The 25,000-nt window shown below is 32.7% G+C and overlaps 1 protein-coding gene across 2 annotated transcripts in view; it reads left to right on the top strand.

Annotated features, from left to right (window-relative positions):
* LOC145247980 (innexin unc-9-like) overlaps positions 1–25,000 on the top strand; it is an 80,638-nt gene that overhangs the window by 33,727 nt on the left and 21,911 nt on the right. The window contains exon 2 of one of the 2 annotated variants that reach the window (XM_080109639.1): positions 12,922–14,524. The exons of the other annotated variant lie outside the window; for it this stretch is intronic. Within the exon in view, the coding sequence (XP_079965765.1) occupies positions 12,922–14,059 (1,138 nt within the window). The 3' untranslated portion in view covers positions 14,060–14,524. Of the gene's footprint in view, positions 1–12,921; positions 14,525–25,000 lie in introns of those variants that run through there. 2 annotated transcript variants of the gene reach the window in all.

Here is a 25,000-nt window from a genome sequence, read left to right as displayed (position 1 = left end):
TTAAATCTCCACACTAACGTAATGTACTTGCAATAACCCTTATCCCTGAGTGGCTTCCGGGCCTTGATAAGTGGTGATCACTGTGTATAAAAGCACTGGAAATCTTTCTACGGATGCATCACTTACAAAATTAGAATCTTGTCATAGAATAGGAGTGAGGGTTGGTATGGGGGGGGGATAAGCAGGGCCTCTGAACAATCCATTTATCTCAGGCTTTTATGTCTTCTCATCTTAACTTCGGTAGGGACAATTTTTATTTTTATTCTTCTTATAACCTAAATATATATATATTTAAATATGTATGAATAAAATGTCAATACGAAAAATATATAAATGTTTATATCTTTTCTGTATTTATTTCCTGTGTGTTGACGTGTAGGAATACAAAAAGTATTTTAAAAAACAGAACAAAGAATGTTTCCTTCAAAAGCACATAATTTTCGACCGATCTTTCGATCTTGCCTCAGCGTGAATGATAGAAAACATGAGTGAGCGGTCAAAGTAAGCAGCGGGAGGAGGGGCACGGGTATAACCATTAAGGTAAAGATCTATTTGAATATGACCGTTCCAGCATTTTCGACTTGGAATGGTCAGGAACTTGTGTGGCCTCTATTCAAAACTAATTCTTTCATAAAAATTTGAATTGGACACCCACGCATCCCACGAACACACTCGTATCGCAAACCTGATAGGCCCTGAACTGGCATCTAAGCTTCAGCCTCTGTCCAATCGACGAAATTTTGCATCCCTCTGCCTTTTCTACAAGTATTTTAGTGGTGAATGCTCTGACGAACTGCAATCACTTGTGCCCCCACGACGTGAGCACCCTCGACAAACCCGACAGGCTGCTAAATCCCACCCCCACACTGTAGAGATCCCTAGATGTAAAAGATCTTTTTACTCCAATAGTTTCTTCCCCAGAACCGCAAGACTCTGGAATTCCATTCCAGGTCCCTGCTTCCCCAACAGTACTGACGTGCAGAAGTTCAAGTGTAATGTGAACCGACACCTTGCTGCCCAAATCCCTACATAGTACCGCAGTAGTTGTTGCCCCTGATAGTAACCCCCTACACCAAAGTGGCAATTTGCCTTGTTTGGGGTGAAAATGTAATAAAAAAAATATATATATATACACTCGCGCACTACCACAAATGCTTCTTCACGTACATATACATACACAGCATACGCGCACCCACTTTTATGGACGTGTTCACATATACAACTGGAGATTAATGAGCAGATGTAGGTGATAAGCTAAGTGGGTGCCAAGTAGAATCTCTTTTCCAATATATATATACAAACATATAATGTTAGAAAAAATAAATAAAATAAAGTGAAATAACTAAATAAACGGAGAATATTCTTTTGATCATCATTTACTTAATTTTTTCTATTCTTGTTGAAACATATAAAAAATTATTAAAGTTTTGGGTTGTTCTTTTTCTTTCTTCTCCCACCCCATGTATACTCATGATGATTGCAACGTCTTGTCAGACGAGTGCCACTCCCTCAGACATTTAAAATCCATGAGCCCAAATGCCTGAGGGAGTATCTATACAATTAATTAATTAAACACTTCATCAAATCTCAACACTAACGTAATGTACTTGCAATAACCCTTATCCCTGAGTGGCTTCCGGGCCTTGATAAGTGGTGATCACTGTGTAAACAAAAATATATGATGTTACAGAGTATTATCTTTGCACGACAGCTAAGTCTCTCTCTCGGTTCAAAATGTTGAGATCCAGCATCAAGCAAGAGCATGATAGTCAGCAACAAATTAAACTGCAGACCAGCTTAATGCGGGTACTGGTCTTCCGCTTTATGGTTTTTTAAATCAGAGATTTGCTTCTCCTAGAAAGGTTGCCTTCACCACAGCTTACGGGAGCCCTCTCCACCCCAATACACACATACACACACAAATATACACGGTGCTAGTTGGCCGTTGACTCAGAAAAAGAGTTCATTCGCCCTTTGGAAGGTCTTGTTTTTAATCCTTCAGGTAGACTAGCCGCCCTCCTCACTCAACAAATCTGGTGGGGGAACCAGTTTAGTCGCCGGTGACCCGACCATGAGGCAGGTAGTACTGGGTTACATGGTACCAGTAGCACATGCCATTACCTGACCATATATACTCATACATACATACATACATACATACATACATACATACATACATACAGTAAGTGCTAGGTGAAAGCATTATTTTTAAATTAGAAGCCATCACAAAAATTGGAAGCTCGATATGCCGGTTAGAGAAATCAGAGGTTAATAACGTTTATATATATATATATATATATATATATATATATATATATATATATATATATATATATATATATATATATATATATATATGACTGACTTTAATTACGTGTGCGCGGAACATCTCTAACAAACTTCTCTCTGAATTTTTAGTCTACAAACTTAAAATTTGATATTTAGGGAATTTGAACCTATGGAACAATTTTAATGTTTGTTTTATGAGGGGCGACACCCCCTGTGTATCGCTTTATTGTTGGCTAATATTTTTTAATTTTTAAATACTATAAGATGCAGAGCCGTGAAATTTGGTAACAAACCGAAAGAGCATAACAAAATGCCTTATTTCCTTGATTTTTGTGGAATTTGAACAAACATTTTTGTAAATTTATGATAATTTTTCTATGTTTTGGTAATTTTAAGTGTGTATCACTTTATTAAAAGTGTCTTAAAATGTATATTTTCGGTAATAAAAAAATGTTCCAACTTCATATTTCTATTTACATGAAATAAAGAACATATGCAGTAATAATATTAATCAAAAACAAGAACAAATCTCACATTATTTTGTTTAAGGAAATATTTATTTATCAACATAACTCCCATGCTTCAAAATCACCTTGAATAGCCTCTTGTCAACTGATGATGTCAATAGACAGATTTGAGATGATGTGATGCTATAGGAAACTTCCAAAATCTAACTTAACGAAAATGAACACTTCTTTAATAAACTTTCGTCTTTATTATTGACCAGAGCTACTCAATTGGGTTTATATCTAGAGAACAAGGTGGCCGTGTCATCAAATTTTCTCCACTAATGTCTAATGACTCAAGGTAGGATGTCCTAGCCTTGGCTGAGTGGGATGGCGCATTGTCGTGCATAAAAATCAATTTGCGGTGACGCGCCAATGGAAGGTCATCAAGCCATGGTGACAAATGCTCATTTAAAAATAAAATATAAGACTGGTTTGTCAGTTTGACACCTTCTAGCACTCGAAATGGTTCAATTAGTTCATTGTAGATTATTTCAGTCTAAAATATGACACCCCCATCTCCCTGTTGATGACGGAATCCATGAGGGGTAGGGAATCAAAGAGGATCCAAACTCTGGCTCACCCATCTGGTCCAAAAAGAAACATTTTCATCTGTGAAAAGAACATTTTCATCGGTGAAAAGAACATTTTCATCGGTGAAAAGAACATTTTCATCGGTGGAAAGAACATTTTCCAAGCTGGTTTTCATATATTTCTGAGCCCAAACCAAACGTTTTTCCTAATGAGTTTGATTTAAAACAGGTCTTGCTACGGGCTTAATGCTTCCTGCAATTTCGGTTAAGACATTGCAGAATGTCTTTTGGGACTAGTTGTCAGTCTACCCTTTCTAAGCATTTTGAGCGATCTGTACTAAATTGATACACACTTAAAATCTCGATAAAATAGAAAAATTAGCATAGTTTTCAAAATATTTGTTCAAATTCTACAAAAATCAGGGAAATAAGGCACCTTGTTATGTTCTTCAAGTGTACCAAATTTGATTTCTCTGCATCTCATAGTAATTTCAAAATTAAAATATGTTGACCTGCAATAAAGCGATACACAGTGTTTAGCTGCTAAATTGTCAAAATTAAAAAAGTAAAGGTTGAATAAGTAAATAGATAAAATCTATTACTTTTACGCATGCGCAAATATACATTAATAGCTTGAACTTACTTTTTTCAAGCATTACCTATCTATCTTGTCGACATCTCAAACGATAGCGATCAAGGCTGGAGCGCTAAATGCTTTAGTTTCGATTTTATCTGATGGTGCACAAGTCATTTATTTTAACTATTGAAATCATTGCTTTATATTTTGTGCAATATATTATTTCATAGAAAATTGGATCTATAATAATAAATACGAAATCTGCATGAAATAAAATATATTTAAGCGTATTTTACAACCAGGGTAGACCGAGGATAATGTTTACTGTTACAGGGAAGGGCTGTCCCCTTCCTATGTAAATAAGATGAATATTAGATAAGTGACAATGAAATTAGGATAAGCCTAGAATCGAACCCTGTAGGCAAAGTTAAGAAATTAAATGTTAGAAATTAAGTCTATTGCTAATTCTTTTAGAAATCTAAATATAAAATATCTCAGTAAAAGAATTAACAATGTAAATTAACTTATATCGTTCAAAAAATAGGTTAGAGTTATATATTGAGGATTCTTTTGTTTGTCAAAAGTGTGTTTTGGACAGACATATGCACAGTCACGTGAAATTAGTTATGATGTAATATATATATATATAAATGTCTTCTCTTCCTCTTCATCACTATCGTTGTGTCTGTGCATGAGTCCAGTTATATATGTACCTGTCATCCTTAAACATGATCCCCCATGCTGCGCACCACTATTATATATTAAGTACAATGTTCTAATCGATAGTGTATTCTAGCCATGATGATAAATACGCCATCTACATTAATTAAAATATGATATTTAAGCTAATGTAATTAGTTAATTCGTTTTAGAGACGATCATGTAATGCAGGATGACCTAAAAAAAACGGGGCTCGACTTTAATTAGGCCCCGTTTTTTAGTGTTTTATCCAAATGAAATGAAACTTTGGTCATAATTAGTTTATTATATTCAAAACATCACATCAAAACGCAAGGGTATTTGGCCGTTTTTTTCTCCGTTCTACAGCATATGTTCTAGATGATTAGCTTTTGTTTTTTTTTGGGGGGGGCACCCTGGACATGTTATTTAAGCACCTCCTCAGGTACATTTTATATCATATTTCAACATTTAATAAAGAACATCTTTTTCCCATTGTTTAGATTTATCTGGCTATTTTAATTCTGCGGGTATGTTTGCACAAAAATATTTCACTTATATAACTCTCCTATTCCCTAAAGTAAATATCTCTTCACGTCATAACCTTAAATAATGTAATAGTCCAGTCTGTAAACAAGACACTATTGTACATAGATATATGTATGCATATATAAATACTATTATAGTTGAAGTCAGTCTCCCAAATGATGCTGACAACTTTGTAAGATCTCCATCATTTTGGACTCATGTAAAAGAATTTCAAAACTACCTTGCAGATATACTCGGTGAACAAAATGCAATTGAGATATAAATTTGCACTTAATGGGATAGTTAGAATTTTAAAAAGATCTCTCGATTGGTGTTTCGAAAATAGTGATCAAATGTTTGACATCCGGTAATATACCTCATCCTCAACACAAACAAAAATGCAAGAAAACTGAAAATAAAAAAAAAATAAAAAAATAAACCGTTTTCCGTTCCAGGGAATAATGGATGTAGAATTAGCTGTGCAATGAGACTGTAATTAAACCATCATTGCGCAATCTTTAATTGTATTTCTCTTTAAACAGCATTACTTATGTCCAGGATAGTAAGAGGGCCAATCTATCTGGGTGTAAGCAATTTGTATTATTTCAGAGTTTTTCTCTCCTAGATGAATTGCTTGAAAAAGGCCCGAGAGTCTAGTTTGCACTAGTATGGAATCTATAGCTAGAATGAAAATATATTGTTCAATTTTATTAGGGAAGGTGAATTAGGAGCCGCACACTCGAACTCCGGAGGGCCAGCCCACAGTTCGCGTCTTTAACAACCTTCAAACACCATATTAATAACACAAATACATTTAGCATTATAAATACTACGCAACAATATTTTTTAAAAAAATGTTTGTTTTTGTTACTTTTTAACCATTGTTTTGTTTTTTGAGGTCAGTTTTGTCTAAACGCGTGTAATTGGATGTTTTGGCAGCTTGAAACGCATTCTCGAACGCCTGGAATTTCGGCCATTTCAAAATGGAATTTGGAACCTTAACGTGAACAGTTACTGGTCGAAGGATGCAACGTTTGTCGTGAGATTAATTCCTGGTTTGTGCCATTCATGCTGAAAGATGAAAATAATGAACAAAATTGTTTTTTTTTCTTTTTAATGGCAGGACGACCCAAATTAAATGCCGCCCAACCATAAAATCGTTACTAAAATCTGTAATCCTTTCTGCAATCAAACCATATTTGGTACAAATATATTTTAGTCTATAACTGACTTGTCCACTAAGGTTCAATCATAAATATCACACAATCTTTATTTATCTTTAGTTATATGCTATAAACGTCCACCTAGCTGTTACAAGCGCCCTGATTATATAAGAATTGAGGATTGTTTAAGATAAATCCAAAGCTAATTAATCCAATGAACGTGAAACCCTTTCAGAGTCACCCATCTTATTGATGATATACTGTAACGAAATCGTGGACACGTCCTCTAGCAGTAGCGGAATCCTAATCCATGACTAAACCCTAAACGAGATGACGTCACAGCGGAGAAAGAGAAGAGAAAGAAGCGGAGAAAGACTAGGAACCACGTGAGTGAGAGGCGAAAGGATTTGAACGTACATGTCCGTATTAAACGAACTTTTAAGACAATCTGGATTTTTAACCAAAAGGTTGTCGAAAGGCCGTGTGCTGTGGGGCGAGCGGCAGTCATATCAGCGGAAAGAAAAGCAGATATTAAAAAAAAAAAAAAAGAACAAGTGTCGGCGTAAGAGATTTGAGAAACCCACATGATAGTTACTGGACTCGAGCAGACATATCGACGCGGGAGGGAGATAAAGTACATGTTCGACACGGCGAAGTTTTTTTACAACATGACGAACGAAGAGACTTATAAAACCAAGATGCCGGCGTAATTTGGAAAATAACATGAATAAATACTGATGACATACTCTCTAAAGTATCCCCCATATCATTAAACGGTGATAAAACAAAAGAAAAATTAATAACTGACAAGTTAGAGATAAACTGAAATTTATTTGTACCAAATATGATCGCATTGTAAAAAAAAATGTACGGTGGATTTTATTACCCCTTTTATGGATGCCATTTTTTTGTTTATCTCGTAGTCTAAAACAACAACGATATATATGAAAAACATAAGACTTTTTAATAAGATGGAGATGATAGTAAATAGCCTGCCAAGCATAAAAGTCATAAAGGTCCAATGGAAAAGTCATATTTAAAAAAAAAAATCAGTTTCATAATATAACACACAGAGAGTGCAAAACTCCGCCAACACTCTGCATCTAGCAATCATACTAAGTAAGTGAATGTGCAAATACCATCCCCAGGTTCCTTTCGTGGTACATACGCCTAAAACTCGTACTATACTTATATAATCTGATTTATAAATATACTAGCTGAATATACTCGGCGTTGCGCGGTTGATACATATTGCCGGGCGAAGGGATTAATCGCATACTATTGTACACTAAATATCCTAACTTGTCACGAAAAGTAGGCATATGTTGGATTTAGGGAATCATATAACACATCCATCTCTTTCTATGAATATTAAATGTGACGTAACTCCTATAGTTTAAGGGGAAATAACTCTCACCGTTTAAATAAGTTTATATCCGGTTTAAATGTAACTGTTGTCAGCTACTGATATTTGAATATACAATGAAATATGGATTTAATTAAATATAAATTAAATCAACTTTAAATCATATTTCTAATTAGAACAACTAAAACGATTCTATTAAAACGAACAATTAATGAAATGAACCTAATTATTAAAATAGATTTTCTTTAATGTTATATGCAAATGGGGTTACTTCTTGAGTGCAGATTTCCTTTGAATAAATAGTATATATAGATGTCATGCTGGAATAAAAGACTATAGAAGTCCGTTTTTAGTATGAAAATTACTTAATAGCACAGTGTAACTGTTGTATAAATTAAATTAAATAAATTATGAACAAACAGATAGGACTACGACTTTATTATCTATTATATAAAAGTGAAAATGTGTGTGTGTGCATTTTTTTATATGTCCGGCAAAGGCTTTTTTCAGAGTGAGACACTCGGGATGGGGGCGTTGTCACGGTCTCTTACAACTTTTTATATACTACCTAGATTATAATATCTCTGATTTACGAAACGAGGTCGTCTCTATCTTTTATGTTACAAAATACAAAATTCCCGCTGTGATTTCATTTCTTTATAGCGTGATGTTTGACCTGAAAAAGCACAGGTTGACGTACCTGCTCTTTTAACCGTTTAATTTCGACCGTTATCACTTCTCTGTCCTCTTAACGTCCTGGTAAGTTATCAGGCGTTCTTTTCCGACTTCACCTCAAGGCTTCGGGTTCAAGCCTACCACAACTCTTTTTTCTTTTGCACCTCAAACACCCGGGCAACGTCGGGCACCCCCGTTAGTAATAAATAAGATACAGTTACGTTATGTCCTAAAACATCGGATTAGTATTGTAATATAAAAACTAAATAAATTGGCACGTAGTTTTTTTTTATTGGCTTTCTACGACATGAACACCGTATTCTATCTATATTTTCATATTCTTCTGAATTATACCATCCGTAATTGTATTTGAAACAGCCTGACTGCACATAACATAAGCAGATCTCTGCGGAAATTCCAAGTTTATTCTGTTCATCTATCTACATAATTTACTGTTAATAATGACGGCGAAGAGAGAAGCTTGGTTAGTGTCAAATTCGAACCTAGTTTTTCCAGAGGAAAACATCCATCAAAACCACTTCTGAATTCGTGTTTCACCTCTTAGAGAGACGTTAAATAAAATAAGTTATGGTTAATATTGTTATTGTTTATTTGTTGTTGTTTTTTTTTTTCGTTTAAAATAATACATTTACGTTAAGTTTAATCTATCTATCTTGTCGGACTCCTTTCCCAGACAAATGTGACTCTTTCTCTCAAGACTTCCTTGAATTCCACCAGCTGCCTCAGATCTTCGGGATTACAGTTGGCATCGTGTGCAATTTACTGGGTGTACGTAGATGTAGGTCGTCCTATGCTCTTGTGCCCGTGTCATGGTGTCAACAGCAATACATTTCTCGTCAGTTCTTGCTTGCTCCTCTATCAGTAACAGAGAAATTGTAGACGTCGCCCTTGATAGTAGTAGATATGGCAGATAGGTTGCTACAAAATTTCTGCTTCGTGGGATGAGCTTGATAAGATATATTTAACAATATTTGTAGCATACGGGAGTATTTGCCGTTTAGCTTTCTTTCCAAACTTTTAGTAAGTGTCCAGGTTGTAGCACCGTAAACAAGGGCCGACTCCAGCTCTGCTTTGAAGAACTGCCTTTTCAATGTGATTCGAAAATAAAGTTTAATAACATTATGCAAAAAGTGTTCCTCTCTTCGAGATGTCTATCCTCCCAGGTCTTACATTCTATCTAAGAATATGTAGGTATATTGCTAACTGCCCGAGGCGTCCCTACAGGTAATGGTTACTGGACTTTCTTTCTTTCTTTTTTAGTTAGCGTGCTCTAATATTGCTGCGCGATGTACCATAGTACGTAAATGAGAAAACTGCTGTAATCACGAGACCCGATATGTACTGTACACGGTATAAGAATGGTGTCGCCCATAGAATCCATGAACACACTCCACGATACAGCCTATTTAGAAGCATGGATAAAATGGCTTGAGGAACTGGCCAGATTAAAGATACTAAAAAACGAAACGAATGGGGGGAAACTGAAATCACTGATACGCCCCTTGCAACAGCTGCGTGTGAAGCAATCCAGAAAGTTTCAACGATGGCATATCTAAGAAATATAAAAGAGCTTAACTTCAAAAAAACTTCAAAGAACCGGGCAAGAGGAACATGAAGCTTAACAAAACATGAACAGAAGACGAGAATGACGTAATAGATGGAGAGGAGAAAGATAGGCTGAGGTTTCCATTAACATAGAGAGAATCGAGAGTGGCAGATACTTTCAGAGTAGCCAGAAGGGGTGAGTGACCAGATAAGGGCGTCAAACCTCTAAAGTTATGGGAGATGTAGCAGCTGAAATATCTAAATAAATAGAGCAAACTTCGGGCATTGGATAACACCGTAATCATGGGATTAGATACTCGAATAGCACAGCAAAATACAATGTATTTTCAAATCTATATAACATGTAGCCTGTTCTTTCCTTAGTTCGTCCGTACGTTACGCTTTGTAAAAAAGCAAAATACAACTTTTGAAAGGCCAAACTGCTTCCAAAATGGCCAAATTCGCAACATTTGGCTCTAAAATCCTTTAGTTTGGTTTGATTGTTTTACGGCATATCACCTCTTTTAAGGTTATTTTAATGCCGAATCCAGTTATTTTGAAAATAGTATCCATGTTGCATCCAGTTATTTTGTAGAAGGTTTTTATTCAATCACTAGTTTGTAGTGTTTAGTTTGGTTATTTTATAGTGGATTTTATCGTTTTTATTCCTGCTCTGCGGAACAGGAATGAGTTTTGCAATGGGAGAAGGAAAAGGGTTACAGTATTAATGTTTGGTACATTTTGAGTTAGGAAATCAGTCAGGAGGTAGAGGTGAAAGAAAGAGAAAGGGGAAATGGGGAGAAGGAAAGAGAAAAAAGGTGGGTTACTGCTTTTTTTTTTACAGAACATAATTAAGTTTTGCAAAAGGAAGCAGAAAAACAAAAAGCATCAATATTAGGTGCATTTCGTCTCTTGAAGCCAATATCTTCAGACAGCCTAATCTGGTAGCACCAGGGCTCTAAAAAGGCCCCAAGCTGGCAACCCTATAACCCGAATGTGAGATTGACTGCCCTTTGATGTAGCCTCAACAATCTATTTCATTTAGGTCAGTTCTATATTAAAAACAGAAGGCACACTAATTTCATAGAAATCTTAATAAACTCATTATTCTGCGTGTTATTAATTTTTCTGTCATAAAAAAAAAATTAATTTTAAGAAAAATATTAGCGTTCTCAAAACATAGTTATTGATAAAATATATTTTTCATTCCTGGGATTTTCCACGGATGCTGCTTGTATAATTTTATGATATTAGAAGAGATAACTCAAATTAGAGAATAACTCAAATAACACAAATAGACTTGGTTTTAGACGGCATCAACGCATAATTTTGATTGGATAATTAAGCATGGCTTTATAAATCGAATCGGCCAATCAAAATGTTTCCTTTTTTTCATACAACGTTTCAAAAAAAAATCTCAGAGACGTTATTTATCTACTTCTCTTCTTTAATAAATAAAATATTTTCTCATTTTCTTATTAGTGATATGATCTTCTTTACTAATTATCAACAATATTTTAATATTTTCATTACATATATATATATATATATATATATATATATATATATATATATATATATATATACTAGCAGAGAGATCCGAGTTTGCCCAGTATTGAATGAGAATCAACGAACGTTTCGTACACCCATATTTTTCTTGATATCGAAATCGATTAAATCTCCCATTTTTCAATCAAATCTGATGGTTGCCTGCTCCAACTAAGGACCCATCACGATGCCATGGAAAGAAGCTGCACACACCTCCTCGCAGTGACTTAGTCCACGATACATTGTAGTCTACATTGCACTGTAGAGAATATTTATAAAAACAATAGTAGGTTCTTTACAGTGCAATGCAAACTACAATGTATTATGAACTGAGTTATTGCGAGAAGCATGTGAGCTTCCTCCCGGAGCACCGTGATTGGTCCCCGACTAGAGCAATCAATCAATCGATTTGATTGAAAAATGAACGATTTCACTGATCTCGATGGCAATAAACATATGGGAGTGTGACCCATTCGTTGATCATCATTCCGGATTCGGGACAACGTCGGCTCACCCTGTCAGTATATATATATATATATATATATATATATATATATATATATATATATATATATATATATATATATATATATATATATATTGTATTATTTGGTTATTGGGAATGGTATTCTCATCTGGGATGTTATTCTCGTAGCGTTTCGGCCGATGAAACCTCCATGGTACCTTCAGGTGCGTCTTCTCCAATTTGCGAATCTTTATTTCGAATTCGGACATCCATTCAGAGTTTCGAACTGAATTCTGTATCTCATTCACGAATGCGTATTTTCCTTTACCCGTCAGCCATTTTCAAGTAGAGAAAATTTTGATATTATTATTCGTTGTGGTTATCGCCTGATGTGATTATTTGAACTGAGAATAAAGTTATTTCACTAACAATTCTATTTGGTCATGGTTGACAGGACGAGAAAGACTTCATTTCGTGACTCAATGTTCAGCTCGAAATTCTTTGTAGATTCCCCGAGTCCGGCATAAATGATTGCGAGTTCGGCGATATTCACCTGTTGATGGTCGGATTGGTTTGGTTTTAATGTAGAGGAACATTGTTTTTTTGTGTAACTTTGTAGAACATGATTGAGTTTTGCAAAGGGACAGGGTAAAAAAAAAACAATAACAGCAATGGTGCATTTTAGATCAGGAGACCAGTATCTTCAGACTGCCTGATCTGGTAGCGTTAGGTATGAATGTCGGTGGTTTCATTGGTTGAGCTATTTTGAGAATAATATACAAGATGAGAACATTAGTCCGAAGAATCCAAATAATACGAATTATCATTCCTCATCTAAAAAAAAAAAAAAAAATTCGAAAAATTATTTTTTTCTTTTACAAATTATTGCTCTAACTGGATGCACACGCTATTTTGTATTATTGTTTGCATATTGTTTTAATAACGTAAAGAACATTGCTATAACACTTAAAATACAATGACTTTCTGTTGGACCCTAACTGACTTTATGCTAATTACTCGTTGTAGGATCTTCAACGCAGTCTCCAGCTTTGCATCCTGGTCGAAACTCGTGGGAAGTCGTGACGACGATTTCATCGACCGGCTTAACCATATCTACTCTGTCATTATACTCATAATATTCTCAATTGTGGTCACTGGAGGCACATACATCGGAAAGGCCATATCATGCTGGATCCCAACAGAGGCCAGTAGCTACGATGACTATGTCGAAACGCTATGCTGGACCGGACCTACCTACTATGTAAACCACGACGAGAACCTCAAGGACGGTAAGAAAGCCGTCATTCACTACTACCTTTGGGTACCCATCATTCTACTCTTCCAGGCGTTTATGTTTAAGATCCCAAATATCATATGGCAGATGACAAATAAAGGGTCAGGGATGAACCTCGACAAAATAAGCACTCTAGCGGAAAAGACTCAGATGGAATCTGAGTCTGACCGCCATGAAACCATCGAGCACATTGGCAACTATATTGACCGCTGGATTACGGCTAACAAACGAAGGAGCAAGAATATTATATCCCGAATGAGGCCCCGCCGGGGGGCTTACTTGACCACAGTTTTCTTTGTGATGAAGCTTTTATATTGCATGAACGCGATTTCCCAGTTTTTTGTTCTCGGACTCTTGCTACGCGTCGACTTTGCAAAGTACGGCCTCAAGGTCTCCGATTATGTCCGCAGCGACACAGTCATGATGGACGAGTACATCTTCCCACGGACGGTCTACTGTGACTTCCAGATAAGACAATTAAAAAACAACCTACCCCTGACCACACAGTGTGTGTTACCAATCAACGTTCTTAACGAAAAGGTCTTCATATTCCTCTGGTTTTGGTTGTGCCTCGTGTGCACGATGTCCATACTAAACCTCATCCATTGGGTTTACAGGATCGTCTCGAAGCGATCCTACGTCAGCTATATCTTTCGCTACATCAACATCCACGAGGAGATGCTGAAAAAGGCGGACAAACAGAGCTGTTCGGCGTTCGCCAAGGAATACCTTAACAGTGACGTCATCATGTTGTTACGCGTGGTCGGAAAGAATTCCACGGATCTTGTAGTCGCGGATCTGCTCGGCTACTTGTTTGAAATTCATAAAAAGAAAGTAGCCGCAAGAGCTGAGAAAATATTACCGGTGTAAAAAAATAAATGAATAGTTATTATGTTTCTGGAAAAAAATTCAGAAAAGGATTGGTTGCCTGTACTATTTAGATTCTTCAAACAAACTGTTTTCATCTTGAGTGTTATTTTTCACAACATTTCGGCCGATGTAACCTTCGACCTTCTTCAAGGATATCTTGTCGAATCTGCACAAAATTTCGAACGGACGATTTATTAATTCAACGGAGTAACATGTACTCGTTCCATCAGACAATACTTTGTAGAAAGCCTAGGTAATTCTCTATTGTATTTTTGAGAACTGCCCACAACCCCCAAAAGAGTCTAACTTTACAACTAGCCGAAACGTTGTGAAAATAACACCCAGATGAGTCCGAAGAATCCAAATAATACGGATTAATAGTCAAACAATTTATGAGAAGAAAAAAATAACGAAAAAATAAAAAACGGTGCATAAAATAAGACAACAATTTCAAATACAACAAAACTGTTAACGAATTTCTTCTTTCACCGTTGATAGCGTCAAATATATAAACCTAAAATAATAAAAAAAATTAACTGTCAAAAGTAAACAAACGCATGCACAAATACGTAGAAAGGTTAATATACGGAATTAATATTAGAGTACATAGTCAAATTAACCGATATTTCGGTCGTGAATCCCACCTTAATCAGTGGTAGGATATACTCTGTTAATTACAATCGGATTCACGACCGGAATAGTGGTTGGTTTATAGGCGAAACTGTGTTACCATTTTAACTAACTGTTTTAGTTACGTACCTTTACATGAATTAACCTTTCTCGTTTTGTTTGCCAATTCATTTCATGTTTTAAACTTTCTTATACATACATATATATATATATATATATATATATATATATATATATATCATCTTCTTTATTATATAATTGCAAGTGATCAAAATTTCCAAATGTCTGTACATACTAAAATATTTTGTCAAAATAACACAAACACAAACATACAAACACACACATATATATTTATATATATATATATATAATTGTGCATATATATATATATATATATATATATATATATATATATATATATATGATCGTTTTGAAATTATTTTAGAAAGAAAATTATATTTTTAAGTCTTCAAAGGACCAAGCAACAATGTGTTGCGCGTCGAACTTCTGTTATTTAATTTCACACATGATGCTTCACACGCATATATATATATATATATATATATATATATATATATATATATATATGTGTGTGTGTGTATATATATGTATATATATGTATATATATATATATATATATATATATATATATGTATATATATATATATATATATGCCATTTGTTATTTTATCTTTTTAGTCATCGAATGTGTTCGTGTGCGAGTTCTCTTCTACTTCCGGTAACACGGAAACTTTTTTTTTTATTATTCCCTGTAACACGGGGATTATTGTTTTAAACTTCCGGTAACACGGGGATGCTTTTTTTTTCTTTTACTCCATGTAACACAGAGATGGTTTTTATGTCATGTTCAAAAGAAGCTGTATTTTTATTACATAGCACGAGTCGTGGGACCATTTTATTTATTTATTTTTTTTTTTTTTTAGTTGAATGAAAAATTAAGCTAATTGGATGGTACGTAAAATAATCTATCAAAATGGTGCTGGATTGCTAATAGGAAATTTTTTACACAAGATCCAATTCTGTATGCAGTAAAACACACACACAAAATAAATAAATAAATACGATTTGTACTCATAATTAATACAAAAAAATGAGATATCAAAATTTATCCAATGGTAGGATTCAACAAGTTCTCACCGGTTCGCGAGAACCATTTATTAAAAATTGTATTTCTCATAAGAATTTCCATTACGTTTTTATTTGATACGATGGAATTTTTTTTTTTCTTTTTATGGAAATCGTTCAGATATAGCACGAAGCTTGTTAATGTAAAGAAACTAAAATGAAATAGTATTTCAGGGTCATAAACTAGACAAGGATATGTGTTAAACCGATAAATTCTGACCTAAGAAAACAGCGATTCTTCCCACTTTGTCAGAAATATCTCTCATAGAATACAAATACTGATTAACAAAATAAGACATTCGAGGATGAAAAACTAAAACCAACGTCAGCTTTCTACTCTCCTGTAATTTCATTTGATCTTAAGTACGGATTTCTCATTGAAAATCCATAAAATAAATTCATACACAAACACCAACCGGCATTACAAATTTCTCATCGACTTCATAGGTGAATGATGGTTTTCCAGGAGAATTCATCCGTTCTTTTTATAGGTCTTATTTCTTTGTAAGATTTGGCCTGCTACCTTCTACCGACCCTCTTCCCTAAACGAATGCACAGGCTAAAAAAAAATAAATAAAAAATAAAAAAAAAACCAATCGCCTTATTTAATTATCGAATATGTCGATTATGTAGTATTTCAAATTTCCCATGTACTTCATAGCTGAGTGATGGATTTCCAGTATTTGTAAAATTCTTTTTTTAAATTTTAGTCTGCTACCGTCTACCGACCCCCTCCCTAAACGAAACCAAAGGCTAAAAAGAAAAGAAAAAAAACAAGCAGTCGCCATGTTTGATTTTCAAATATGTCGGTTGTATAGTTTTTTTTTTTTAACACAGTCTAAATTAATACAACAACTTTTCTTTTTTTTTTTCCTGAGATGTTTTAAAAAATTCATTTATAGATTTAGTTACTTTCAAATGTATAAAATAATTTAAAAATGATAATCAATTAAAGAATACTTCAATAATTTGATTTGGGGGAAATTTTTTGTAGTTTTTTTTTAATTCCGAAGAATTTAAAATTTGATAAATAAACAGCGTCACGTATACATTGAGAACCAATTCCTCTTCTTGAAGGATAAGGTTACCATTGACTTGCTATCACTATTCCAGGAAAATTTTCCGTAGTATAAAATAAATATACGATTAAATCAATTTACATTTTTGGTAATTTAGCATACACGGTAGCTTAGCTTTCAAACACGTCGATAGACGGCGCTCGTATCACTCAATAGAGGCATGGAAGCACAAAATGGAAATGATACCTCTGCTTTTCTCTTAAACTGCTTAATTCTTTTTTATAACTTTTTATTGCATTTATATTTTTTAAATAACTATGTTTATTTAAGTTAATATGTTATCTATTTTAGTAAACTGTTTAGATTATAAAAAAATATATTTAATCACATGAATAAAAAACAATGAATGTGTCGCGTTGTGTTCCAACTTAAAAAAGAGCTTTTTTTAAAGTGTTTCTTTCATTTATTACGGTATTTAGAAAATTTATTTATTTATAGAAACCTGAAATATTGTTTTGAATTTTAATAATAATAATAATAATAATAATAATAATAATAATAATAATAATGATAATAATAATAATAATGACAATAATAATAATAAAATAATAATAATAATAATAATAATAATAATAAGTTTATTCTTACAAATGTTAAACTATTTTTCTCTTGCACATTTACCATTTTTGTAATTAATAAAACTGTAAAAATGTGATGCGTCCATTGTTTTTTTTTATGTTTTTGTAAATAAATATATTTTTTAAATATCTAAATAGTTTGACAATAAATAAATAAATATTGAGAAAAATGTACGAATTCAAAACAATATTTCGCGAGACAGTCATTGCTTTTTCATTTTTTTTTTTAAATAAATATATTTTTAAAATGTCTTAATAGTTTGACAATGATAAATAAATATAACTCTACAAATGCAAAACAATATTTTGGACACATTCATTGTTTTTTTTTCTCGTTTTTTGTAACTAAATATATTTTTAAAATACTCAAATAGTTTACCAAAAACAAATGAATAAAAATTGCTAAAATAATTTACAAATGCAAAACAATATTTCACGACACATTCATTGTTTTTTCTTGTTTTTTGTAAATAAATATATTTTTAAAATATCCAAATAGTTTACCAAAAACAAATGAACAAAAATTGCTCAAATAATTTACAAATGCAAAACAATATTTCACGACACATTCATTGTTTTACGTGTTATTGTTGATACATATATTTTAAAACATTAACATAAAATATCTTTATATTTCCCACAAATATATAAGTAAGGAGTTTGGGGAGAAAAGTGGAAGTATGGTTTCCATTTTGTGCATCATACATCAATCGAGCGATACGAGCGCCGTCTAACGACGTGTTTCAAAGTTGAGCAACCGGGTTATGCTCAATTGCCTATTTTTTCTTCTGATTGTATAAACACTTCGGCGTCTTACGACTATAAATAAAGTAGAACATGTTCGGTCATCGATCAGATCGGTAATATAGATTTCTAACTTAATCGAAATTTGCTCAAATGTGGGGAGTTTAATGAAGATTAAATATAAAGGATAGTATAAGCGCGTGACATATATATATTTTTTCCTTTATATATATATATTTTTCCTTTATATATATATTATTTTTTCCTTTATATATATATTTATTTTTCTCTTTTATATATATATATATATATATATATATATATATATATATATATATATATATATATACAAAGGAAAACAATCTAAAAAGAAATATGTGATAAAAACGGTGTCTACGACATTAAAGATTGAAGATGTGATTCCCGGTGTCAAATCTGATGTTGAATCCTACTATTCGATAGATACACATATTTTCATTAATTAAAAGAATTTTGATACGACGCTTATATCAACTACACATCTATTAAATACTAAACGTTAGCTTACTATATATATTTTTGAAGATGGTACTCGTTTGTGGTTGCTGCGTTACTATCAGTTTGCAGACGCACACAAACACAAATATATATATATATATATATATATATATATATAAATGCATATATATATAAATGCATATATATATAAATGCATATATATATATGTATATATATATAAATGCATATATATATGTATATACATATATATGTATGTATATATATATATATATATACATATATATATATATATATATATATATATATATAGTAAGTTATGGAAATATATATATATATATATATATATATATATATATATATATATATATATATATATATATATATAGTAAGTTATGGAAATATATGTGGCAATTAAGCTACACAGAATGTTCCACGTTTAATTCTCGTGAGAATTCGTCAAGCTTATGCATAAAACGAGAATGAAACGCAGAATATTCTATGTAGCTTAATTGCCATATATATATTTCCATAACTTACTATCTCGCTCTTCCTATGTATTGAGCACTTTTGAAGTAAATTCTGAGAAACTTACGCATAAATTATATCTTCGTATATTAATTTATGTGATTAAATGAAGTAATCACACACACACACACACACACACACACACATATATATATATATATATATATATATATATATATATATATATATATATGTGTGTGTGTGTAAAAGCAAAACCGAATTTTTTTGTTCATCGACGTTTTTCTGTTTAAAGAGATTTTTTCCAAGATGTCGGAGACGAAGAAAAACATCCCACTTCCAATCTGCAATCCGTTCTGTGTCTTTTAAGTTGAATTAATGTCGCTTCTTACGCGAATCACGTAATTCAGTTCGATCAAAAATCCTTTCCATTTTCTTCGTACGCTTTACAGAAAACGTCGTATGAACACGAAATTTACATTATCGGTTTAAGTCGTATTACAGTTGCGCTCCTATTAATATGGCTGGCCGGGGGGGGGGGTTAGAACAAGAGACATTTCATTCTGATTAATTAGATCCGAGTTCAATCCTTCCCAGCGACTATGGATGATACATGGGTACGAGCTAAATTACTGGAGTCAATTTGTCGACAACCGTGTCGGCTTCCCCTTACCTATGGGCCGTAGAAAAGGATAGCCCTCGACTACGGTTAAACACTTTGAAATTTGACTTACCGTAAGTGTAGCTCTTCAAAACATCGTGTAGCTAAGGGATTATTTCCCTTGATTTTTAAACCATTAAAAACATTTTAAAAAGCTATCAAAACACAAAGAACACATTTCAACAATTTTTAAAACACTGACAAAACCATTAGGTACTGGTTCAGTTTTTGTATCAATTAAAACCGACTTTTTACCGACGCTGATTTACGAAAAGTGCCACACGTATATAAAAAACAAACAAACAAAAAAACGAGAATGAATAAAACTGAACCGGCGTCAAAATCAATTCGAGGCGGCATTCGGACAAAACAAAACAAAAAATTACATATCGTTTAACAATTATGTTAAATATTGGGATATTTATAGATTAATATGCTTTACTGATTCCCTGCATCTTAAAATATTAAAATTCTTTTCATTTTTTTTTTAAGTGATAGTGGATGACCCCCTCCCTGAAAAAGTTAGTGAAAAAGACGAAAGAATACTTTTTAACCGAGGAATTAGTTTCGTATAGAAATTTGCTAAAGAAACAGGCGCCCATTTCTGAGCCATTAAAACTTTTATTATCACGGATAACAAAATTGTGTTGCCATTTACTATAAGTTCGAATGGCAAGGTCGCACAATAATGCGTAATCGCCTAAAAGACTTTTGCTAAAATAACTGTTAAAAAGAAGTTGAGATAAGTTATCTCCCTTTATAATTTACTAATGTTGGGACGATTAATCGGAATTTGAAGCGAGAATCGGAAAAATCGGATTTTTTTTTGGGGGGGGGATCAGAATCGGTATTGAAATCGAAAAATTTGTGCCTATTTTTATGGTTGAGAAATTATCTGCATAATTAACACGTGTTTTTATTTTTACGGTAGTAGGGATTTATAAAAACAACTTTATCGTTAAATATTTATGGATTTATAAACAATCGAAATCAGTAATTGTATCGGAATTGAGAATGTCGTACGGAATCGGTAATTGTATCGGAATCTAGAAAAAATATCAGAATCCTCCCACCAATACAATTTTTTGCAAGGGAGTACCTTTTTTCCGATTTTGCTATGTGATTATTATGTAATATTAATAGAATTAAATGTTTTTCATGTATATTTGAAAAATTGCTGACATCTTGCTACTCAACTCCCTACATAGTAACTCTGCAGTTTATGTCTCAGATAGTAGCCCCATATATCCAAGTGGCACTGTGCAACAAAAAGCGTAAAGTTGCAGCTAAAATAAAAGCGTGCATGAAGTCCGAACACTCGCTTCAATCTATCATGACATACCTGAGATAGCTGCTGCAGCGTTTATTGTAAGGATGACGATAATTTAGAAAGCAAGAAAACCATCCACTGTGTGTTTATTTGTATGAAAACATATCAAGTCTATTGCCAAGGTCGCTGGAAAAATGGTAAGATCCTTCTACCGCTCCAGAAGATATCTCACTACTGATGCAATTTTCTACTTATATAAAAACCAAGTACGTCCAAGGATGGAGTACTGTTGCCACATCTGAGCAGGAGCTGCGAAAATCACTCTATCCTACCTTGACAGAGTACAAAATAGGATTCGTGGCTTAGCGGGAGTGCCCTTTTCTCTTCCCTGCACAGGAGAGACTTAGTTATATCCTTTACTTCCATGGCAGGTGCTCGTCTGAGCTCCAATCCCTGGTCCCCCCTCGCCGATCGTTCACGAAAAACACCCGTCTAGCTGAAGCCACTGTCCAAGATTTTCCCCACTCTTTATCTGTGCCAAAACCAAAACGTATACTCCATGAACAAAGCTTCTTTCTTAGAAGTGCACGCCTATGGAACTCTGTTCCGTCTGCCTGTTTCCCACCTGACTACAACTTGGATGTCTTCAAGTCCAACATAAACAAATTCCTGATGAACCGCCCCCCATAAGTAGACACTTTATCTAATCTCAACATTAACGTACTGTACACGCAATAACTTTTATCCCCGAGTGGCTTCCAGGCCTTGATAAGTGGTGACCACCTTGTAAAAAATAAAATATATATATATATATATATATATATATATCTTTTGAGGAAAAAAATCAATGATACACAATGTTTTGCTTTTCGAGAATGTTGTTTTATTCACTTTTAAATTTAGTCCTTTTCAAATAAATAAACTAACAATTTTTCACAAGATATGTAATAAAACAAAGTTAAAAAAAAAACCATAAACAATTGTCGTCCGTTTGTCAAGAATTTTTTCCAATAATTTTATTCATTTCCCATTAAACTTAAATTCTTAAACAAAAAACTTAAAAATATATATATATAAACAATTAAAGTAACGTCGAAATTAGGTTTACGATTATCTAATATCGGTTCGTCAAGAAAAAATTCCACATCAATAATTAAAAATAATTAGTCGATTTTTTCTCCCCTTTCTGATTGGATAAGAACTTCGGCATCTCTCGACTGCTTACATAAAAAACTGAGACAGAGTCGAACACAACGTTGGTTTTATCTGGTTCAAAAGCAGGATGAGTACCAGCACTTTAATTTTAGCTGAATATTTATTGTGATAGGTCTTATATACAAAACTCATTTCTTATCAACAATCTATTTCATATCTAGTCAATTAAAAAAACGGATCCATCCTAAACAAGCTATTTTTAATGGCAGTCGTTGTAATATAAATATACTCTTTTTTTTTTCTTTTTTTCCTGTTTTTTTTCTTTTTTTCTTTTTTTTTCCTGTTTTTTCTTTTTTTCTGTCTTTTTCTTTCTTTTTTTAAAATTTTTCTTTTCTTTCTTTTTTTCTTTTTTTTTTTTTTCTTTTTTCTTTGGGCATCCACACCAGCACTGTGCTTTGACGACATTAAAGAACAAAAAAAAAATTTCAAACAATATAAAAGAAGGTCAAATAAATCGCCATTTTGTAAAATTAACACAGCTTTAAAAAAAAAAAACAACAGGTCTACAGTTGAGTCCCCCAAAGAGGCGCCATTACAAAAAAAAAGGAAAAAAAAAGCTGCTTACTTCATTGTTTTAATTTTTTTCGCATGCATTAATTCCATGGAAATACGACATCCGGAATGATAGATCTTTTATCTGCGCTTAACACGATCACTGGTTTAGTCGTGGTAGAGACCCGTCTTATAGTGGTCTTGTGCAACTTATCATAGGTCTTCCATATGGATAATTTCGCGACCGCGTCATTGTCGTCCCATTTTATTCTCCATTTTCTAATCTTGGCCCGAATTGATGTTTTTTCGTAGCGCCTTCAAAAGTCGTCATACCAGTCGTGGTCGGGAATAAATCCAGCGTAGCATTTGTAATTCCATAAACTTTATCAATATATATATATATATATATATATATATATATATATATATATATATATATATATCCAATTCTCATATATATATATATATATACACATATATATATATTTCCAATTCTCATATATATATATATATATATATATATATATATATATATATATATATATATATATATGGGTGTCTGTCTGAAGATAATAGTACAAAAAGATAAAATTAATTGCTGTTGCTAACTCAACGTTCGGTGGCCATATATACGGCGTTGACTGACATAGAGAAAGACTGAAGGGAATGTCATATTTTTCGGCCATAACAGAATGTAAAACGACGATTCTGATGTTTTCCTGACTTTCTGTCAAATCAAGGATTGATGAATTTTAAATCTCTTCCTGTCTTGTATAGTAACTTTCAATTTCTATGCCTACTTTTGTAGGGGGGCACATACCAGTAAAACCTTATTTATTATTAAATAAATAAAATTATAGCAACTTTTTAAACAGAACAATCAGCATTTCAACATCACCATGTCTCGCCAGGTTTTCTATATGCATATAATTTACTCAAGCAGTTGTACTTCGTTTGGCTGTCTTTCCCTATGACCGCCCCATGTCAAAATAAGTAAATGAGTATACACAAAGCCAGTTGATACAATGTCAGCATCACCAAAAAACAAATTATAAACGGAGGTTTAATCAGAAAATATCAAATAATAAAATGTGAAGTGGCGCGTTTTTTTTTTTTTAAGATGTGTTTGCTCCCTAATCGCTGTGTAATTGGCTATGCTCTGTATATATATATTGGTTTTACAATATAATGGCGGTGCTTCATTTTTAAGTGCCGACTGTTAATGAAAACGGGAAGTAGAATTCTCCAGTGTCAAAAGTCATACAAAAGTAATAGATTTTGCTTTGACAATGAAAAATTCTTATTTTTGTCTGAATTTCCAGCCGTAAAAGATGATCGAAGCACCGTTATACACACACAATTACACACACACATATATATATGCATATATGTATATATATATAGATATATACGTATATGTATATATGTATATATATATAAGTATATATATAAACACGCACACACACACACACACACATATAGATATAGATATATATATATATAGTATATGATATATTATATGTAATATATATAATATATATGGATAACTAAATGCTTTAGTACAACAATAGACATCATTGGGACCAAATGCTGATAATTATATTAAATAGTCATTATAATATTTTTAAAGTATTAAATATTATATATATATATATATATATATATATATATAATTTTTTAAGTTTTAAATATTATATATATATATATATATACGTTTTTATTTTTTATTTTTTATTATTTTTTATTACCGTATCTTTCTGTTAAGTTTCATTATTGTTTCAGCTACTCGGCCCTTTTTTTGGCCGTCTTTAGCTTCCTCAGATTTTACGTAGCTGAAACAATAATGTAACTTAACAGAAAGATACGGTAATAAAAAATAAAAACGCATATTTGCTCTACAACAGTATTGAGCACTTTCTTCGGTTTTTATTAATTACCATTTCCACTAAATATATATATGTATATGGATATATATATGTCTGCATATATACATATATACACGCACACACATATGTGTGTGTATATATATATATATATATATATATATATATATATATATATATATATATAAGAAAAACAATCTTTTTTCATGTTTTAAGTGAATACATCTGCATTATATTTCGAAAGAATCAGTTGTTTTCATTA

Source organism: Euprymna scolopes, chromosome 26 (assembly GCF_053919585.1).
Source record: "Euprymna scolopes isolate OS-2025 chromosome 26, ASM5391958v1, whole genome shotgun sequence".
Taxonomy (NCBI): Eukaryota; Metazoa; Mollusca; class Cephalopoda; order Sepiida; family Sepiolidae; genus Euprymna; species Euprymna scolopes.
The sequence above is the reverse complement of the archived record's forward strand: the minus strand, read 5'-3'. Positions and strand labels throughout refer to the sequence as shown.